Source organism: Erpetoichthys calabaricus, chromosome 2, assembly GCF_900747795.2.
Source record: "Erpetoichthys calabaricus chromosome 2, fErpCal1.3, whole genome shotgun sequence".
Taxonomy (NCBI): domain Eukaryota; kingdom Metazoa; phylum Chordata; class Cladistia; order Polypteriformes; family Polypteridae; genus Erpetoichthys; species Erpetoichthys calabaricus.
In genome coordinates this window covers 150,803,167-150,825,477 of record NC_041395.2, presented here as the reverse complement: position 1 = coordinate 150,825,477, position 22,311 = coordinate 150,803,167, and the positions used below count along the sequence as shown (strand labels likewise).

Sequence of the window (22,311 nt, the reverse complement as noted above, 5' to 3'; positions counted from 1 at the left end):
ATTGGCTCCAGCAGACCCCCGTGACCCTGTGTTTGGATTCAGCAGGTTGAAAAATGGATGGATGAATGGATAAAAGGAACCTGTCCTATTTTCCTCACCTCCCACCCATTTCTATTCCAGAGGTAATACTGATTAGTCTAGACGGCTCAGACAGCATCTCAATAATATATAAAAACATTTTAAAGTCTCATTCTTTCAAAGATCCCAGGGCATGCAGGGGAAAGGATCTTTCACTTAACATCTCAGAAAATGAGTGGAAGGCAGCCATGCACAGAAAACACTCTATCTCTGTATGTGCATAACATTCAATCATTCAACTTAAAATCTTTTATCAAGAACATTTATCTCATTTAAAATTTTCCAAAATGTATCCAGGGTAAGATTTAACCTGTGAACGTTGCAATGTAGCTCCAGCCCCACTTGTCCACATGTTTTGGGTGTGTACCAAATTAACAATTCTGGACAAAAATGTTTGAAAACCTATCAGACAGCCTTGGTGTCGCAATCACTCCTAACCCATTAAAAGCTGTGTTTGGTGTACTCCTGAATGGGCAGAGAGTGGAGAAGGACACATTGATTGTAATTGCCTATACCACACTACTAGCACATAGGTTTATCTTGCTCAACTGGAAAAATCCTAGACCACCTGCTAAAAGTCAGTGTGTTTCTGATGTTCTGTAATATTTAAAACTAGAAAAAATTAAATTCTTACTTAGAGGATCTGTTCAAAAATTTTCTAAAATACGGCAAGATCTAATTAATAAAATCTTAGAATAAGCATGGGCGACACGGTGGCACAGTGGGTAGCGCTGCTGCCTCGCAGTCTGGAGACCCGGGTTCGCTTCCTGGGCCCTCCCTGCGTGGAGTTTGCATGTTCTCCCCGTGTCTGTGTGGGTTTCCTCCGGGCGCTCCGGTTTCCTCCCACAGTCCAAAGACATGCTGGTTAGGTGGATTGGCGATTCTAAATTGGCCCTAGTGTGTGCTTGGTGTGTGGGTGTGTTTGTGTGTGTCCTGCAGTGGGTTGGCACCCTGCCCAGGATTGGTTCCTGCCTTGTGCCCTGTGTTGGCTGGGATTGGCTCCAGCAGACTCCAGTGACCCTGTGTTCGGATTCAGCGGGTTGGAAAATGGATGGATGGATGGATAGAATAAGCATTTATATTGGGGGGGAAAGGGATATTCTCCTTTCTTTGTTGTTTTCAAAGATTTGCTCATACTGTTGTCTGTCCTCACTGTCTCTCAGGCAGGGGTTCAATTCTGGTTTGTTAAGTTTGACATACTTGTATGGAATGTTGTTTTCGTCAAATAAAATCAATCAATAAATAAATAAATAAATGCACAGATCCTAAGAGAACAGTGGCCTCTGTAATTCTTAAATGGAATAAGATTGGAACAACCACAACTCTTCCTAGAACACCCAACCAAACTAAGCAATCACTGCAGGAGGGCCTTGGTGAGAAAGGTGACCAAGAACCTGATGGTCACTGTAACTGAGCTCCAGAGAACCTGACATGAAAGAAACTTCCAGTAGGAGAAATACCACTTTAGCACTCCAGTATTCTTGGCTTTATAGCAGAATGAACATACCTAAGAACAATCTAGGCTGTAATTGCTGCCAAAGGTGGTTCAATGAAGTACTGAGTAATAGGTTGGAAAACTTGTGTCAATGTGATATTTCAGTTTTTTATTCTTAATACATTTCCAAAAAAATTCTGAAATCTTGATTTTGCTTTTTCAGTCTAGGGTACTGAGTGTGGCTTCAGCATGGAAGATTATTCATGCCAAAGTGAAATGCCATACAACGTGTTAACTACGTTGAAATGCAGTATATACTGTATGCAAGTGGGGCATTTCATTTTGGCACAGATTTTTTATGTCATAATTAAAAATATATCAACCAAATGATCAATTTCTTTTCACTGTGGCACACATTTTTCATGTCAGTTTAAAATGCAGTACAAAAGGATATTGCATTTTAATTCATATCCATAGATTGCGTGTCATAAGTTAAAGCAAAACAAACAAGTTGCATTTTGGTTAGCGGCAGCTTCATGCAGATTGCATTTTGACTCAAGACTGAGCTTTAATTGTGCCAAAACTAAATGTAATCAAATGACCAGTCAGTGTCCAAAGGTGGGGCAAGGGGTATCAACAGTTGGGGAAATAATATTCCAATCAGTCTTGGAAAGAAGGTGAACATGTGGTTGATAAGGCAGGGGATATGCCGTCTTATTGAACAGATAGAATTAGGCAATCTAAGTGATTTTATTCTGTTTCGCATCGAAAGATGGGAAAAGCTGTATAATATCTGGATATCACACAGGGTGTGAATAAAAGACTATGAAGAAACGAAGCTTGCTGACACTAACAGATGCTTCATATTTGGACTAGAGTGACTTGCAGAGTCCCAAAAATAGTTGGGGTGCCAGGCACATGATGGCGCTAAAGCATATATCAGGTGCTTAAAGAGTGTTTCCTTCCTTTCTCAAGCATAGCTGCAAGCTCCATTCTGCTAAGAGTTTGGGTTTTGAGTCGGAGGCCTTCTTCCAGGGATGAGCTCTTTTATATGTTTCATCCCGGAATAGGCAGGACTTATGAGAGTGATGGGGGCATTGTCAGACAACCTCCTGGACTTCTCTGAACTGCTGAGGAAAAAACAGTAACTGTGTTTCCTCTAGGCTCAGAGTGGTGTCGCATACCTGATCAGAGCAGGCAAAGTGGTCCTCAAACACATATATTCATTATTTAGTTAAAATTGCTAAAAATCCACACTTCAAAAATGTAACTGCACTGCTTAATTTAACATGTAAAAAAGGAAACAACAATAGACAACTTAGACCAAAGTGACTAAACTTATGCTCAATGCCAGAATACAAAAATGCTTAGATGTGAAACAGCTCTTTCTTCAACTGTTGACGCCCTTTGCCCTACTTTCTGACGCTGATTGGTCATTTGGTTTTTAGCACAATTAAAGCGTGGTCACAAATCAGAACATAATACACACGGAGCAGCTTTTAAGCAAAATGCAATATATCTGCTTTGCTTTTAGTTATGACATGCAATCTATGGGCATGAATCAAAAAATCAATAAGCTTTTGTATTGCATTTTAAACTAACATGAAAATTGCGTTCCATATTGAAAAGCAATCAGTTGTTCAGTTTATATGTTGTAATAATAACACAATAAAACCATGCCAAAATTAAATGTTCCACTTGCATATGTATTGCATTTCAACAATAGTTAACACGATGGACTGCATTTCTTGCATATTTGATTTGCTTATGATTTTAGTATAAGGCTGCAACATAATAAAATTTGTAAAAAAACAAAGTGTTTTGAATACTTTCTGAAGGTATTGCATGTGTGTGGTTTATGTAATATTTGTTAAATTTTAAAAGGAGGTTACTGCACACAACAACCATTTATATTAGTAGTTTCTTGCAATTAATAGAGCAGCAGTATATAAAGACTAGTGATTTGTTAGTGAAATAAATGAATAAAGTAAATGCTTCTTTTTATATATGCAAAACAGTTACAAGGAAAAGAAGAACATTGTGTGGTATGCTATGGGAAACAATCAAAAATACTGAACAAGATTATCACCCATTTCGTAGAAGATACTCCATTATGAACAACAATGCATGGAGTATCTCAAAACTTAAATAACATTTTTGTGTAGACAATACACTGAAATAAGGGGCTGTGACAAGAAGGTCTAGACACATGATCAATGTCTATTGTTTTCATTAGTTATTGCTGTCACTTGTGACTTGTTACTCTTAAGGTCTCACCTTTTACTTAATTCATATAACATAATTCATCTGAAAGCTGTCAGATTTTCAGAATATTACAATCTGCATACTTTCAGGTGATATCTACCCTAAAAGTGCTGGTTTTTAAAATTAATATAGACTGAAAAAATATTCAACATTGGCATGGTAATACAGTGGATGGCATTATTGCCTCACAGCACCTCAACAGCAGTTTAGTTCCAAGTTTCAATTTCAAAGGCATGTGGCGAGGCTGATAGAATAATCTACTGTAAATGGATCCATTTTGAGTGTACACATGAATATTGTATTGGGATGGTGCGTTGGTTTTGTAAAATTGGGTGACTGCTTAAAACCTACATTAACTTAAAATATATAAACAGATGAGTCTATTAGTTATTTTAAGAAGGTTCACAGACTGCTTTCAAGCATGACTTTTTATAGCTACATATACAGTACATGCCTACCTAAGTTGCCAGAATAGTTTGTGAACACTGGGAAATTACTTGAATTTCTACATCAAATAAAAATTAAATATTTGTTCTGATCTTCAACTAAATCAGAATACTGTAAAAGAAAAATGCAATCTGTTGAAACTAATTACGCACAAATAATTCCTTTACTTCCTCTTGTCAGACTATTTGCATGGTTGAGTTTATTGCCACGTGTACATAGTTCACTGAAATTCTTTCTTGCATGTCTCCCCATAACAGTTGACAAAAGTAAAAATAAATAAAAATGTACACAGAATGCAACATGTGTATACTGTACAGTGTGTGTGTTGACTTTCAGAATCTTCTCTCCTGATTCTATTGTGGCTTTAAGTTTTTCAGACCTGTTCCTGTTGGTGTTTCCTCCAGTTTCCAAGTTCTTTTTGGTGGTGTGCGAAATTGTATTCATTGAAGCGTTGACTTTCTTTGAAAATTCTCTAAAGGAAAGACACTTAAATGTTACAATGGTTTGTCTGTCTTTCTTTATTAATTGCCTTTTTCTCACCATTATGGTAATATTATGTGCAATATTGTCCAACTAATTCTTCAGAGGGTGTAGCAACACTGCTTTTATATAGACAGTGGGTTTGTAAGTAATCAACAAAATTTGGGACACGTGTAAGAATTGTCTGCTTCAATTTTCATGGCTTAATTAACTGACATTGTTGCAGAAAAGCTGAAAGTTCTTACTTTCATGTAAGGAACACTGTGTAAACCTCTGAACATTAAATTTTTTCAGCGTTTGGTAATCTAAATACTTTTTTTAATCCTCTGGAAGTTTACTGCTTACCTCTGTATTATTTCAGAATTATCACCAGTCTTGAACTGCTTAAATTCAATACAAACTGGAAAAATGAGGATGGTCTAAATGTTCTAATGGGGATAGACTAAAACGTTTGACTGTAGTTTACATGCAAATACACATATATTTACATAATCTAATAAAAAAAAATTATAAAACCCTCGTATTGAGTTTCTGGCATAACCTGCCTCAAATGTTACCTGTAGCTGCTGATCAGACTTGCTCGATGTTTAGAACAAATTTTAAACCTTTCCTCTTTGCAAAATTATTTTAGTTCATTGATAGTTCTGAAATTTCTTGCAAGACCGACTTTCCTCATGTCATAGACCACATAGTTTAATTGTTGAATTTTTTTTTCATTTGAAGTAATTTCTTATTAACTTAGATGATTCTAAAAATAACTATACACTAATCTTTTTTGCAGGGTAACATTGAAATTAATGGTCTCTGTGGTGGACGAGACTGTTCTATTTGCCAATGTTTTCCAGCCAAAGGATCTCGGGTAAGAATAAATATTGTTTTTTGTTTTAAAGCAAAAAAAAAGAGAATTCCTTTACAAAAAAGTTGTTAGAAAATTTAGCTACCAACCTTTTTAATATAATTAGGTTTGCTTCATATGTTATGATATATTCACGATAAACAGAAAATAAAAACTTTCCATTCTTGCTTATAAAATTTACAACAATATGGCACAACATTTTGATAATTTTATCCACTCTTGATCTTGGCACCAATGTGTTGTCACCATTATTGGTCCCAAACTTGGAATTGTTAATGTTTACCTACACTGTGATGCATTACAGAATGCCCAACAAGAGACTGATTAACTGGCTTACTTACTGTAATCTAGGATTTCATGAAGTTTAACACATGTGCCACTAATGATGTAAAAAATATCTGTACTGTACTTCATAAAATTATATAGAATTGCTAGAAAGACTGGAAAACCAGTAATTTTATATATGGATTATTAGTAATATGTGTTCTCAGTTAATAATGCATCGTTTCTTGAGCTTGATATGTATATTGTCTTTCAGAGTATTTAATTTTCTTTCCTATGCAGTAAACTTGTGCATAACAAGGTGACTGAATTTTGAAAATCTGATAAACAGAGACAGGCAACCTTCCAGTCTGTGTGGCCTTGCCAAAATAATCAAATTGTCATTTTTTGTTATTTTGTTGCAATAACTGTAAAAAAAAAAAACTCCTGATTGTATACAGAGTGTATTTTTTCAAAGGTCAAGTCATTGGTTCGCTATATGAAAATTGAATTATTTTAGTATTTTGTTTTCTGAGGTGACCCTGAAAACTGGGAAAAAATAATTATTTCTAGATAGAATGAAACATCTATCTATCTATCTATCTATCTATCTATCTATCTATCTATCTATCTATCTATCTATCTATCTATCTATCTATCTATCTATCTATCTATCTATCTATCTTTAAAGAGGGTATTACCTTGAAGCCTACATCTGTTTAGCTACATTCCAGCCTTTGACTAAACAGATGTGTGTACTAAGTTTACTTTGAATATAAACCATTTGCTTACTTTTTTGTTAAAGAATGAAGCTTGACAAACTTTTACTAATTAGCTGAGCACTCACTTTTTGTCTTGATCTTTTAAAATTACACTAATTATGACATGAAAATCGCTCATCTAATTGTAGAACTATATTGTGTCAAATATATGAAGACTGCCCTCTAATTTAATGGCAGTGGCATTGTAAAGCAGCCATTTTAGATAGATGTGTGTCTGTGCTGAATTACACTAGACAGTTCAAGCATTTTAGGAATTCTCTGACTTTGTGCAGTAAATAGGAAGCAAAGTTTATAAATCAGCCCTCTCGACTTGGTAATAACTAGTCTAATTCTGCACCTCCCTGAAAACATTTGCTGTTGTTAACAGTTAATAAAGTAGTTTATAGTTTAATAAGGTTTTTTATATCTTAAGTATGTTATTCTTTCATTTGTCAATAAATTACCTTAAGTAACAATACCTTGTTTCTGAATAGAATCTTAAATGGATTTATGCTCTAAGATTATTTGTCAATGGGGAGTGTGTGTGTGTGTGTGTGTGTGTGTGTGTGTGTGTGCGTGTGTGTGTATGTATATACATATATATATATATATATATAATATGCAGTATGTATGTATGTCTGCGGTGGGTTAGCACCCTGCCCGGGATTGTCTCCTGCCTTGTGCTCTGTGTTGGCTGGGATTGGCTCCAGCAGACCCCCGTGACCCTGTGTTTGGATTCAGCAGGTTGGAAAATGTATGTATGTATGTATGTATGTATGTAATATATATATATATAAAATATAATATACACATACATATGCATACATACATACATATATTATATATAATATATGTATGTATGTATATGTATGCATATGTATGTGTGTGTGTGTGTGTATATATATATATGTATATACAGTGATCCCTCGCTATATTGCGCTTCGCCTTTCGCGGCTTCACTCCATCGCGGATTTTATATGTCCATCCATCCATCCATTTTCTTCCGCTTATCCGAGGTCGGGTCGCGGGGGTAGCAGCTTGAGCAGAGATGCCCAGACTTCCCTCTTCCTGGCCACTTCTTCTAGCTCTTCCGGGAGAATCCCGAGGCGTTCCCAGGCCAGCCGGGAGACATAGCGTCTCCTGGGTCTTCCCCGGGGCCTCCTCCCGGTTGGACGTGCCCGGAACACCTCACCAGGGAGGCGTCCAGGAGGCATCCTAATCAGATGCCCGAGCCACCTCATCTGACTCCTCTCGATGCGGAGGAGCAGCAGCTCTACTCTGAGACCCTCCCGGATGACTGAGCTTCTCACCCTATCTTTAAGGGAGAGCCCAGACACCATGCGGAGGAAACTCATTTCAGCCGCTTGTATTCGCGATCTCGTTCTTTCGGTCACTACCCATAGCTCATGACCATAGGTGAGGGTAGGAACATAGATCGACCGGTAAATTGAGAGCTTTGCCTTATGGCTCAGCTCCTTTTTCACCACGACAGACCGATGCAGAGCCCGCATCACTGCAGACGCCGCACCGATCCACCTGTCGATCTCACGCTCAATTCTTCCCTCACTCGTGAACAAGACCCCAAGATACTTGAACTCCTCCACTTGAGGCAGGATCTCGCTCCCAACCCTGAGAGGGCACTCCACCCTTTTCCGGCTGAGGACCATGGTCTCGGATTTGGAGGTGCTGATTCCCATCCCAGCCGCTTCACACTCAGCTGCGAACCGATCCAGAGAGAGCTGAAGATCACGGCCTGATGAAGCAAACAGGACAACATCATCTGCAAAAAGCAGCGACCCAATCCTGAGTCCACCAAACCGGACCCCCTCAACACCCTGGCTGCGTCTAGAAATTCTGTCCATAAGTTATGAACAGAATCGGTGACAAAGGGCAGCCCTGGCGGAGTTCAACTCTCACTGGAAACGGGTTCGACTTACTGCCGGCAATGCGGACCAAGCTCTGACACCGGTTGTACAGGGACCGAACCGCCCTTATCAGGGGGTCCGGTACTCCATACTCCCGGAGCACCCCCCACAGGATTCCCCGAGGAACACGGTCGAACGCCTTTTCCAAGTCCACAAAACACATGTAGACAGGTTGGGCGAACTCCCATGCACCCTCCAGGACTCTGCTAAGGGTGTAGAGCTGGTCCACTGTTCCGCGACCAGGACGAAAACCACACTGTTCCTCCTGAATCCGAGGTTTGACTATCCGACGGACCCTCCTCTCCAGAACCCCCGAATAGACTTTTCCAGGGAGGCTGAGGAGTGTGATCCCTCTGTAGTTGGAACACACCCTCCGGTCCCCCTTCTTAATGAGGGAGACCACCACCCCGGTCTGCCAATCCAGAGGCACTGTCCCTGATGTCCATGCAATGTTGTAGAGACGTGTCAACCAAGACAGCCCTACAACATCCAGAGCCTTGAGGGACTCCGGGCGTATCTCATCCACCCCTGGGGCCCTGCCACCAAGGAGTTTTTTGACCACCTCGGTGACCTCAGTCCCAGAGATGGGGGAGCCAACCTCCGAGTCCCCAGGCTCTGCTTCCTCATTGGAAGGCATGTTATTGGGATTGAGGAGGTCTTCGAAGTACTCGTCGGACCCCACCGACCCACAACGTCCCGAGTCGAGGTCAGCAGCGCACCATCTCCACCATATACAGTGTTGACACTGCACTGCTTCCCCCTCCTGAGACGCCGGACGGTGGACCAGAATCTCCTCGAAGCCGTCCGAAAGTCGTTCTCCATGGCCTCCCCAAACTCCTCCCATGCCCGACTTTTTGCCTCAGCAACCACCGAAGCCGCATTCCGCTTGGCCTGCCGGTACCTATCAGCTGCCTCCAGGGTCCCACAGGACAAAAGGGACCGGTAGGACTCCTTCTTCAGCTTGACGGCATCCCTCACCGCCGGTGTCCACCAACAGGTTCGGGGATTGCCGCCACGACAGGCACCGGCCACCTTACGGCCACAGCTCCGGTCAGCCGCCTCAACCCGAGTGTCCAAGACATGTGGCCGCAAGTCCGATGACATGACCACAAAGTCGATCATCGAACTGAGGCCTAGGGTGTCCTGGTGCCAAGTGCACATATGAACACCCCTATGCTTGAACATGGTGTTCGTTATGGACAATCCGTGACGAGCACAGAAGTCCAATAACAAAACACCACTCGGGTTCAGATCGGGGGGGCCATTCCTCCCAATCACGCCCTTCCAGGTCTCACTGTCATTGCCCACGTGAGCATTGAAGTCTCCCAGCAGTACGAGGGAGTCCCCAGATGGTATGCCCTCTAGCACACCCTCCAGGGACTCCAAAAAGGGTGGGTACTCCGAACTGCTGTTCGGCGCATACGCACAAACAACAGTTAGGACCCGTCCCCCCACCCGAAGGCGGAGGGAGGCTACCCTCTCGTCTACCGGGGTAAACCCCAATGAACAGGCTCCAAGTCGGGGGGCAATAAGTATACCCACACCCGCTCGGTGTCTCACACCGGGGGCAACTCCAGAGTGGTAGAGAGTCCAGCCCCTCTCAAGGAGATTGGTTCCAGAGTCCAAGCCGTGCGTCGAGGTGAGCCCGACTATATCTAGCCGGAACCTCTCAATCTCACGCACAAGCTCAGGCTCCTTCCCCTTCAGAGAGGTGACATTCCACGTCCCAAGAGCCAGCTTCTGTAGCCGAGGATTGGACCGCCAAGGTCCCTGCCTTCGGCCACCACCCAACTCACACTGCACCCGACCTCCTTGGCCCCTCCCATAGGTGGTGAGCCCATGGGAAGGGGGACCCACGTTGCCTCTTCGGGCTGTGCCCGGCCGAACCCCATGGGTGCAAGCCCGGCCACCAGGCGCTCGCCATCGAGCCCCACCTCCAGGCCTGGCTCCAGAGTGGGGCCCCGGTGACCTGCGTCCGGGCGAGGGAAAACGCCGTCCAAATTTTTATTTTTTATTTTTTTAAAAATGTTGATTTTATATGTAAGCATATTTAAATATATATCGCGGATTTTTTGCTGGTTCGCGGATTTCTGCGGACAATGGGTCTTTTAATTTCTGGTACATGCTTCCTCAGTTGGTTTGCCCAGTTGATTTCATACAAGGGACGCTATTGGCAGATGGCTGAGAAGCTACATTGCTTACTCTTCTCTCTCTCTTGCGCTGACTTTCTCTGATCCTGACGTATGGGGATTGAGCAGGGGGGCTGTTTGCATACCTAGACGATACGGACGCTCGTCTAAAAATGCTGAAAGATTATTTTCACGTTGCTATCTTTTGTGCAGCTGCTTCCTGAAACGACATGCTGCATGGTGCTTCGCATACTTAAAAGCTCGAAGGGCACATATTGATTTTTGACTGAAAAACAAACTCTGTCTCTCTCTATCTCTCTCTCTCTCTCTCTCTCTCTCTCCCTGCTCCTGACGGAGGGGGTGTGAGCTGCCGCCTTCAACAGCTTTGTGCCACGGTGCTTCGCATACTTAAAAGCCAAACAGCCCTATTGATTTGTTTGCTAGAGATTGTTTTCTCTATCTATGTGACATTCTGTGCTCCTGACACGCACTCCTTTGAAGAGGAAGATATGTTTGCATTCTTTTAATTGTGAGACGGAACTGTCATCTCTGTCTTGTCATGGAGCACAGTTTAAACTTTTGAAAAAGAGACAAATGTTTGTTTGCAGTGTTTGAATAACATTCCTGTCTCTCTACAACCTCCTGTGTTTCTGCGCAAATCTGTGACCCAAGCATGACAATATAAAAATAACCATATAAACATATGGTTTCTACTTCGCGGATTTTCTTATTTCGCGGGTGGCTCTGGAACACAACCCCCGCGATGGAGGAGGGATTACTGTATGTATATATATATATATATATGTATATATATGACCCCCGTGACCCTGTGTTCGGATTCAGCGGGTAGGAAAATGGATGGATGGATGGATATATATATATGTATGTATGTATATATTGTGGAGACTGGCTATGACACAGACAGGCAGACACGCTCATGTCACCCAACACACGTTTATTTACAATACCTGCTATTTACAAAGTCCAAGTGCCACAAACCCCAATCTTCCCCAAAGTCCAGGCCAACCACTCTGCCTCTTCGGACCACCTCCTTCTCTCTTTCTAGCACCTTGTCCTGCTTCCACCCGACTTCAGCCTCGAATGAAGGGAGGCAGCCCCTTTTATCCATACCCGGATGTGCTCCAGGTGTGCACCGGCAAGCCCGCGGACACGCCCCAGTGTGGCGGAAATGCCGGCTGTCCTCCCAGAATCACTTCCGGGTGTTCCCTCTCTTCTTCCCCCCAGCACTTCCTGGTGTGGCGGAAGTACTGGGGTCCAGGGTTCTTCAGGCAGGGGGACTCCCCCTGGCGGTGAGCACGGGCCCCTACAGGGTTGGGCTTCCAAGCCCTGTACCCGTGGCCCCCAATACAACCAGGGTGGACGCCCCCTCGCGGTCTGGAGGAGGAATGAGCCCTCCTCCTGTCTTCCTGGGCGTCCCGGCCGGGTGCCACAGTGCCCCATCGCCAGCGAAGACATGTTGGTCTGAGCGACACAACCCGTGAGGGCGGTTCAACCCCGAAGTGGGTCCTACTCTTTGTCCAGGGTCCAATCCGGCACCCTGGAACTCGTTTTTTCGGCACCCCTTCCGAGGTCTTCGCGCCCCTTTGTGCTGCGCCGCTCGCTCCTTCGTAGCCTCTGCCGGTTGTGGGGCTGCCCCATCGCCAGTGAAGAGTCCTCCAGTGCAGCGGTCCGTCCCGGGAGGGCAGTACCCCAACAAAGCAGGCCCTACTGCGCATCCGGGGTCCGTTCCTGCAAACAAAACAGAAAGAGGGGCAGAAGCGCTGCCTGGACGCCACCACCTGACGTTCCTCTGTGCCGCGCACTGGCAGCATTCTCCCCTCCTATTGGCACCCCGCGACTTGCCTGTTCAGCACCTCCTCCGCAGGTTCCTTGCCAATCTGATTGTATCTGACGGGTCCGCTCGCACTGTCGTCTCCTCCACCGGCACTGGAGCTTCCCTCTGCTTCCGCAGAGGACGGCCCTTCTCTGGACATGCTCACCCAGCTGCACGTCCCTTCCTATCGGAGGAACCGGCATTCACCCCTCGATTCCTCCTATCACTCTTGGACGCCCCGACGGTCTGGGTCTGCGCATGGGAAATGCACAGATCCAAGCCCGTCTGCGTCCATACAGAACGACGGGAGACTGTCGCAGGCTTGGGGCGTCGGGCACTAGGACCCAGGGCACTCATCAGCCCCTGTCCTGCCTGCCCTCTCGATGTTGCTCCCCTCACCTCGCAAACAGCCTACACCGCCGCATCTACTGTCGGAGATCCCCCAACTCGATACCGTTCATTCGGATCACGGCCAATTTTGGTGGGCTCTCCTTTATGCTGTACGGGGTCGGTTTTACTTACCTTCCCTGCCATACGACTCTGGCCAAAGGATCCAGTGACGCGTCCTTCCACCGCAGCATGCAGCGTCTGTGATGACACACCCGCCTTCACCTCCAGCTCCTGCAGGTCTGCACGGAGCGCACCGAGCATCTATAACAGCGGCGCTGCAGCCTGAAGGAACTCCTCCAAGACACGCAGCACTACTGGCAAAGACAGGAAGTCAGCCGGCGCAGAGCCTACCTGTCTGTCAGCCCCTTGCTTCGACTGCTTCCTGTGAGCCTCCTCCTCCGGCCCAATCAGGTCTACCCCCGGCAAAAGACTGGCATTTCTTGGTCCCGCCTCTATAAAGTCATTGGCGGGAACCCCAGACACACCAGCCAATCCGGTGCCTGTAATGGGGAGGGACTTCCGGTCCACGGCCATTTTGGCTCTTCTCCTCCTGGTGCGGTGACGAGCCGGCTCTTTGAGTTGCAGCGTCTCCCTCTCTGCAGCCTCTGCTGCTGCTGCCACTTCCTGAAAGCCCCGCAGAGCAGCGCGAGTCTGCCACCGACAAGGATCCGGGCAGCCCCTGCCTGCTAAAAACAAAACACACGCAGCCCCACAGGGCCAGTTGCCGACAAGCAGGGAACTTACCTCCCGGGTCCCATCTGTCTGGGGAAACGTCCCCGGAATGGCCTCCCTCAACACCGCGCCGTCCCGGGCGCCCTCTACGACAGCACACTCCCTGGAGCCCGCTGCACTCAGGTAAGGCCCGTCGATCTTCCGCCGCACCAGGAGACAACCTTGTGACCGCAGTCCGTTAACGGTCCGTGGGGCAAGACTTTCTTGTGGGGTTGTAGGCACGCCGCTCCCGCAGCACGTGTGTGGGCGCACCTGCTGCGCCAAGCCGTCCACAAAATTATTTTTTTCTGGGGTTCCCCGCCTTGGAACAGGCGATCGTCCCATCTGGGATGCCATTGTGGAGACTGGCTCGGACACAGACGGGCAGACACGCTCATGTCACCCAACACACGTTTGTTTATACTACGTTTATTTATACTGGCCTCTTTTATCCATACCTGGATGTGCTCCAGGTGTGCACCGGCAATCCCGCGGACACGCCCCAGTATGGCGGAAATGCCGGCTGTCCTCCCGGAAGCACTCCGGGTGTTCCCTCTTCTTCTGCCTGGTGTGGCGGAAGTACTGGGGTCCAGGGTCCTTCAGGCAGGGGGACGCCCCCTGGTGGTGACCACGGGCCCCTACAGGGTTGGGCTTCCAAGCCCTGTACCCGTGGCCCCCAATACAACCAGGGAGGATGCCCCCTCGCGGTCTGGAGGAGGAATGAACCCTCCTCCTGTCTTCCTGGGCGTCCCGGCCGGGCATGAGCCCCGTCCAGGTGCCACAATATGTATATGTATGTGTGTATATATATATATATATATATATATATATATATATATATAAAATAATGTGACAGATATAGGGTCCCCGTGAACCCTTGAACCCTCAGACCACACGTTAGACACCAGGTAAAAGTCCAAATATTATATTTATTAGGACAAAACATGCACAAAGCACCCTCTTCTCCACAATCTTCAAATAAACACAATAAACAATAAATCAATAATCCTCCTCACTCCCAGACGCGTTGCCACCCTTCCACCCAGCTCAGCTCGACGTCTGGGATTTCCCATAGTCCTTTTATAGTCCTTGACCTGGAAGTGTTTCGCCCTCTCTGTCCACGTGACTAGGAACACTTCCAGGTCATATAAAAACTCCAGTTCTTCACCCCGGAAGCACGTCGTTCCTTCCGGTCATGTGTTCATGACGCACTTCCGGGTTATAGGGCACATAGCACTCTGTGAGCCTCCCTCCAGCGGCTCCTAGTGGTCCCCATGGTATCCAGCAAGGCTGTTTATAAAAACTACAATGTCCATATGGCCCTGCTGGAATTTGGGGCACTTCAATGTTGTTGAGAGAGCTCCATCTAGCGGCTTGGAGGTGTGGACCGGAATATTTGGCCAGCCATCCCTCACAATATATAGTATGTATGTGTGTGTATATATATATATATAATTATACACACATGCATACACACACACATATTTGTGTGTAAATATTCATTTAAATTCTTATAACATAATCGTTCACTTTTGAGCTCTGCAATAATTAAAAAAAAAATATAGCTAAAATATACCACATTGAGAAAATTCCATTCCTTGCTCCTGATGCAGCCTCCTGTTATTGTATATTGAAATTAGCAGGTTTATACAATGAATAAAAGAGCTTGATGTAGACTTATACAAGATGAAATCTTATGTTTCATCTGTTTTGTTTCAGCAAGCTTATCTTAAAGTACACTATTTTTTAATCTTTTGGGGCTTTTGTAGAACATACTTTAAGGATGAATAAATTATTAGGGCATGCTACATGTGTAGAATCCCTGTCAAATGTTCATCATTATTTATAACAAAATGAGTTAAATAAATTCATTTAGTCTGCCTCTATTTTTTAAAACTGTCTGTCATGTTGAAAGTCCTAAGTGCTACATAGTTTTGCTATGTGATTATTAAGTTTTATTTATATTAAGTATAATGTGCTCATTGTGGTAACTGCTGATCATGAATGAGCCGTATTACTGGGTGGTTTGAAGAGAGGAATTCCTAAGTGTCAGTTGATGCAAGAAGAGACTTGCATTGCTGGATAAGTATTTTTTAAGGCATTTATTTCCCTGGTGCGGAATGGTAAGATTGTAGAGCAAGCTGGTCAGAATATTATGTAGCTGAAATGTTAAATAGAAAGAAATATGTAGAAGTTGTTATTTAAGGCCATATTTTCAAGTTATAATAAAAGTAAAAAATATTGACCACATAAAATTACAGAAGTATAACATGCACATCTATATAAAACAGGGAATTAGAAGCATTATAATTTTTTATATGTGTATTGCACTAAAAACAAAAGAAAAAAGACTCTACACCTTGAAAGCTTTAAGAACAAAAATAAACATCAGTTTTCTTAACCTGCTTATTCCTTTGTAGGATCACGGGGATGCCAGGCTATATCCAAGCACAAGACAGAAAAAAATGCCAGTCTTTGCAGGGCACACATACATACTGTAGCTCTACTAAAATCAGTGCAGAGTCACAAATTAACCTAACATGCATGAAATCGGATATGAGGGAAAGCCTAGAGTGTGTGTAGAACTCAATACAGGCACTCTAGGTGAGTGTGCACTAAGCCAGGAATGGATTTCAGGCCCCCTGGTACAGTATGGTAGCATTATCCACTGTACCACCTCATCACCCACAAGACTAGCTAACACTAAATTTAATTTGTTTCTTGATGAAAGTGTCATAATTAGTCCAAAACAAGCTGAATTTACATCAGCATAATATACAACAACACAATATGGTGTGTGTCTAATTTAAAATAGATTATTACAGGTGTCAGTATGACCTTTGTAGACTGAAACATCACTTGTTTACTTGCTCGGAATATGCTGTTACATGCTTTTTGGGCATTAAGAATTAATTCTTTGGGAGTGTGCTCATCTTTGAATCTGCTTTTTACAAACAGTTTTTTCATGTAAAGAATGTCAAAAATTAACATTTTTATATAATTTACCTTTGTTATGCTAATATGTCAAAATAAAATATTTATTTTTAATTTTTTTGTTTTTGTTATTTTTAAACCTTTGTGTCCAGTACATTTAGAAATTCATAGATATTTCAGCTTCAGAGCGTAACTTCTTCACTCTCAGTGAGTTCTGTGAGACTTATTCAGTTCTTGTGAGTTTTGGATTTTAAATCAGTTGTATATTAGGGAATGAACTATAGTAAAATCATTTTTGAAAAGCAGGCTAATTTTTTTAATACTTGGCACAATATACTATAAATACTTGTTTTACTGAGCTGTTGTAACTTAAAAAAGACAACTTCTTTCCGATAAGATCAATTTTGTTTATGTTCTGTATATTTTGATACACCTTATCCAAGGTTATATCCTGCCGTATACCAGTGATTTGGTTCTAAGCAGCTTTGAAAATGAATGTATGGATGAGTGGATTTATATAAAAATGAATAACAAACATACATTCTGTAGATAGAAAATTTTCATCTGTAGTGACATTTAAAAAAAAAAAAAAGATAACATCTATTGTACAGACCTGTCTCTATGGCACCAGTCCCACCCAGAAACATAGTCTGTTGCTAATATGTGTTATTTAAAGCACATGCCATCACCTGGAAAGACATTTCTATGCCTTCAAGCAATTTCTTGACCAAGGTAAAACATGTTTCATGATTAAAATAATTGACACAACTATATTTATAAGCAAACTTTCTCTAATTTAATTTTGATTTGACATACCTTGTTGTTTGGTTTATAGGCATTTCCATGCCATAGATTTGTTCTCTTTAAGATATGCCATAATACAGAAAAATAACATTTTAAACTGTTCTACTTGCACCTTTTGTGTCTTAATTATTCACAGAACTAAATGCAACTGAATGCAATTAAATGCAACAAAAATTGTGAATGGTGTTTTATACACCTTTAAACGCTAAATTAAATATTTAAATCATCCAGTTTCTTATGAAATAGTAAAAAAAACTACATTCTGAAAGTCAAATTCACTTTTTCTGTCAACAAGTAACCAGGGGCCTCATGTATAAACGGTGCGTATGCACAGAAATGTTGCGTAAGAATGTTTCCACGTTCAAATCACGATGTATAAAACCTACACTTGGCGTAAAGCCACGTACTTTTTCCACAGTACCTCATACCCTGTCGTACGCAAGTTCTTCGCTCGGTTTTGCAGACTGGCGGCACCCAGTGTCAAAGCAGTGCTACTGTTCCTGTGTGGTTACCCGTTCTTAGATCCACATCCACGACGGCGGCTTTATCAAATACACTGAAATTAACCACATATCGTTCATAAATTTAATGCATCTGATTGTAATTAACCTGTAACAATATAATGGTCCACAGAATGGTCAAACTATTCTAAATACCATAACTGCTTTAGCGTTGTTACTCTCATTGCACCTTCTTCTTCTTCTGTCAGCTGCTCCCGTGAGGGGTTGCCACAGCAGATCATCTTTTTCCATATTACTCGCACTGCACCACTCGGAGTATTTATATCACTGTATCTGAGTGTGAATCACAGATCTACAGCGATTGGGAAGAGAATTATCGGTATACAGCATCAAGCACTCTCTCCCTCAGCCATTCGCTATTTGAACTGCTCTCATCCGACCAACGCTTCACAGCCTTTTCTGTTCGGACCTCGCGGTTCACAAACAGTTTCATCCCAAGAACTATAAACACACTCAATCAGTCCATCAAGTGCTCCTTGTAGAACTGTTTGTACTTGCAAGTTACAGTGAGGTAATTGTACTTAGGATACAGTTATAATATTGCACAACCTGAGCCACTTTATAAAGCGCGTACAGTATTTACATATGATGACGATAATTTTTAAGATGAAATGCAGCAAAATATGTTGGTTATAGATAAAACTTTAATACATGGTGCCGCAGTGCTAGCAAGGAGCTGGCTCTCCGTTCACAGATTGTTCCTGCCTCGCGCTGTTTTCATGCTGTGGCTGGCACGACACTGGAAGGACAGATGGATAGAATAATTAAACATTATGAAGATATTTCGATGTTCCTTAAAAGTTCTGAAAAATCGGCGTTCTAAGCTTACAGATGGCTTAACGTCTATTACAGAGCTGATTGTGTGGCGATTGGGTATTTGGAGAAAGAAAAGTAAGGACAGGAATTGAGGGTTAGTACGTTTGAAAGAGACAGTACTTCTGTAGTAAAGCATTTCATTGAAGGTCGTGCATGGCGCAGCAAGCATCTTGTTGCTGAAAGACATGAACAATCACTGCGCCACCGTGTTCCCATGTTTAATAACATGCTTTAACGCATATCATCATGAAAATTATATCACGTATACTTCTCAGTATTTGAATTACTCAGAGAGCTGTAATATTACGAACGTAATGGATTCTGTGTCCTGTCGGAGGAAGAGCACGTAGTGATTCAGGCACATAGAACACATATAAGATCAAATACAGTACACAACAAAGCATTTAACGGGCTGCTTTAGTTACAATGGGATTTGAGAAACTAGTAAATTTAAACGATTTTAAGATGAAGTTTATGATGTTCTATTTTAATGACAAAATAAACTACGTGATTAAAGTGGAAATTTCGAGATTAAAGTTGACATTTCGTGCTTTTTTCACACTGTGTGCCTTTTTTTTCACTGTACCCTAATTAGCTTTCATATGACACTCAGATGGTGGGCTACGAGTCGCCTTTTCACGCCGACTTTGATATCTGACAACTTTTTTATTTTGGGCACTGTGCGACTTTGTGAACTTGAGCTTTTGAGTTTCTCCGACACGCTATGTCACTCGATCAACTTCCTTTTGTTGCTTATATAACTGTTTAAACCAACAAATAGTACATTTTTCTTTGCCTCCATTTGGTATTCGCTGAATTTCTTCTATTTTTCCTCGTACTTTTGCCATTGCCTTTTCACAGAACGCTGGGCTTAAGGGCTATTTATATTGATTTGCATATTCAAAGAGGCGTAATTCTGGGAGGAGTTGGGGCGGGACAGCAGGCATGTGCGTTTATTTCCATGCTGAGCGGGATTTATGTACCAGAAGAACGCGGAAGTTGGCGAATGCACAGATTCCTGCATCTGGATTTTTCTGTGCGTAAGCACATTTCAGCTGTTGTGCTTACGTCATGTTATAGTGCGAATTCTACGCACGCCGTTATGCATGATGCCCCAGGTCTTATGGAAATGGCTTTCAGCAAGGGTAACAGGATTGTCACTTGCCTGCTTGAACGGGCCATTTCTGACACATGATGGTTTCATTTTATATAGTCAGTGCACAGGAATCAATGATATTGAAGGCACTGCTCATAAGAATAGTCATTTAGGGCCTTGGAGGATTCTCCAAAATGGATGCCCCAGCATTCTGGTTTATATTATGAAGGACCAGACACCTGGCTTAATAGTTAGAAGCTAAAGAATAATGGGGCATTGTTTTCAGTGCCAGCCAGTGGGCACTGTATTGTGGTTGCTAAAAATCTTTGTTGGGTAAGCCTTGATTCTCAGTGTTTTTAAGAATATCCACCCAATGAAATTAAGGATAATGTAAAAAAAATACTCTCTTTTTGACATCACATGATCTCAGAGCTGGGAAGATGATTATTATTAGTTATTTATTATTCATTAAAAATATCTGAAGGATGCCTAACAGTGTATAAAATAGGGTTCTGTTACAGTGAGATCACTTTTCCTGTTTTATCTGTTTTGACTATAGACACCATACAGATAGGGCTTGAAACTACAGTGCTAGAGAGACCTTTCCTCAAGATTCAATGGCAACATAAAACCTTAGATTCATATGTTGATAAAATAGAATGCATAGTTTTCATTTTAGTTCATAACAAAGTGTTATCTTGGTATTCAAAATGTTCTTAGGCTTAGCAGACATAACAAGAATCCATCTTCAAAGCATTTGCTGTTAAAAGTCTTGCTCAACTGAAATAGTTTTGTACAAAGCCATGAGCTTTTTGCTAGCAGTGAAAGCACAAATAGTGGTGCTTAAAAGCAAGAATGGGCCTTTTTGCAATATGTCCCACAATTGTTTATTGAGTATGCATTTAGAAATAAAGGGATTTAAAGCTATTCATGCATCCATCCATTGTATGACCCGCTTATTCCAATTCACATTCAAGCACACACCAACACTCACAAATAGTCACGAATCAACTAAACACACATGTCTTTGGGAGGTCTATGCAAAACAGAATACCTGTAAAATAATTAATGTATACACTAGGTGAGTGTGAAAACTCACAATGGCTTTGAGTTGGCCAAATTCATTTTGAATTAACTTTGAGGGACATACTGGTGGAGCTCACTACTGTAGTAGCTGACCCATTTCAGTTGTCCTGTGTGGAGATTGTACATTCTCCATTTCTTCCTTAATGAGTTTTCTCAAAGTAGTCTGGTTACTTCTCAGATAAAATACAATGCCACTGCTTAAAAGCAGAAATTATTACTGCATAGCTACTGTATAAAGTGTATTAGTTATGGACAAATAAGTGTACTGTTATAACATAATGATGTGAGAGATGCAATTTCTCTGATTTCTTCTGTTTTGGCATGTAAACCATCCACCAAAATCTTCATTTTTCAAATCTTAAAAGAATAAAACAGAAAAGGAGATAAATCTCCTTAAGTGCACTCTGTTGTACCCTCTGTTTAGGCTGCACCAATTAATTATATTATATTTTGGCAAAGGTGGTATTTGATTTTGTCCTATAAGCCAGTGAAATCCTGAAGGAATGCTTTGGCAGTAAGGCTGGCAGCATGGGTATAGTATGCTGTCTATCACAGTGATTCGTTCATTCTGATGTGAACATAACTTCCTTAATTCTCATTATTAGTGCAGCTGCTCTGTGACTGTAATGCGCTGTGTTAGTCACATTAGGCAGGGTCAGATAATAGTTGTTATGACATGGCGTCAATGGGGTTTTAACATGGCTTGCAATTATTACAGGTCTGTGAACTAAAAGAAAGAGAGAGACAATCCCACTCACCAAATGGCATGCTAAGCTTGGATCAACTGTCAGATTCTTTTTGACTCTTGGTCTGATGAGTTGCTTTGTACCATCTCCCAAAACTGTAACAGTGTGTAGAGACAAAAAAGAGTGATTTAAAACAAAAACTCTGGAACATTAATTAAAAAAATATATTGTCTGTCTTTTCATATGTTCATGAAAACACTTTCAATTATTTTGCTTTAGCTTATTGTAAGTTTTAAGCATATCTGCATAATTTTTTATGAAATTATCCATTATTTTTAAATGTTTCATTGTTTCAGGTAAGGAGCTTATTGCAATGAAGCTGGTGTTTGATAAAGATAGTTCCTGTAATTGTTTATGACACTAATAATCCTAAAGTAACTAGAGAGCTGTTTACAGCAACTATAAGTACACATTTTATGAATGTTATATTTGAAGAAATAAGAGCACCTGTCCACAGTACACATTAAGTGAATGGACAGGGCTAAGATTCAGTCAGAATATCAGCTACCAAGTTGCATCAGAATACAGCTGCTGTAATAGTTTTGGCAATACTCAGCAAAAAAAAAAAAAAAGTTAAATTGTCCTTGAAGTCTGATAATAAGAATTTTGACCTGTTGGGCGTGTGGAATTGAGATCCTACCTCTGATAATAAAACTATGAATGGAAAACATTAGATAGTGGAATTATAATTCCATGTGATATGTTAGCTTCCTGATCTGCTGTTGGAATAGTGTTT

General features: G+C 42.2%; 1 protein-coding gene across 1 annotated transcript in view; it reads left to right on the top strand.

Annotated features, from left to right (window-relative positions):
* LOC114643656 (collagen alpha-5(IV) chain-like) overlaps positions 1-22,311 on the top strand; it is a 154,782-nt gene that overhangs the window by 30,161 nt on the left and 102,310 nt on the right. The window contains exon 4 of the mRNA XM_051922556.1: positions 5,487-5,564. Within this exon, the coding sequence (XP_051778516.1) occupies positions 5,487-5,564 (78 nt within the window). The remainder of the gene's footprint in view (positions 1-5,486; positions 5,565-22,311) is intronic.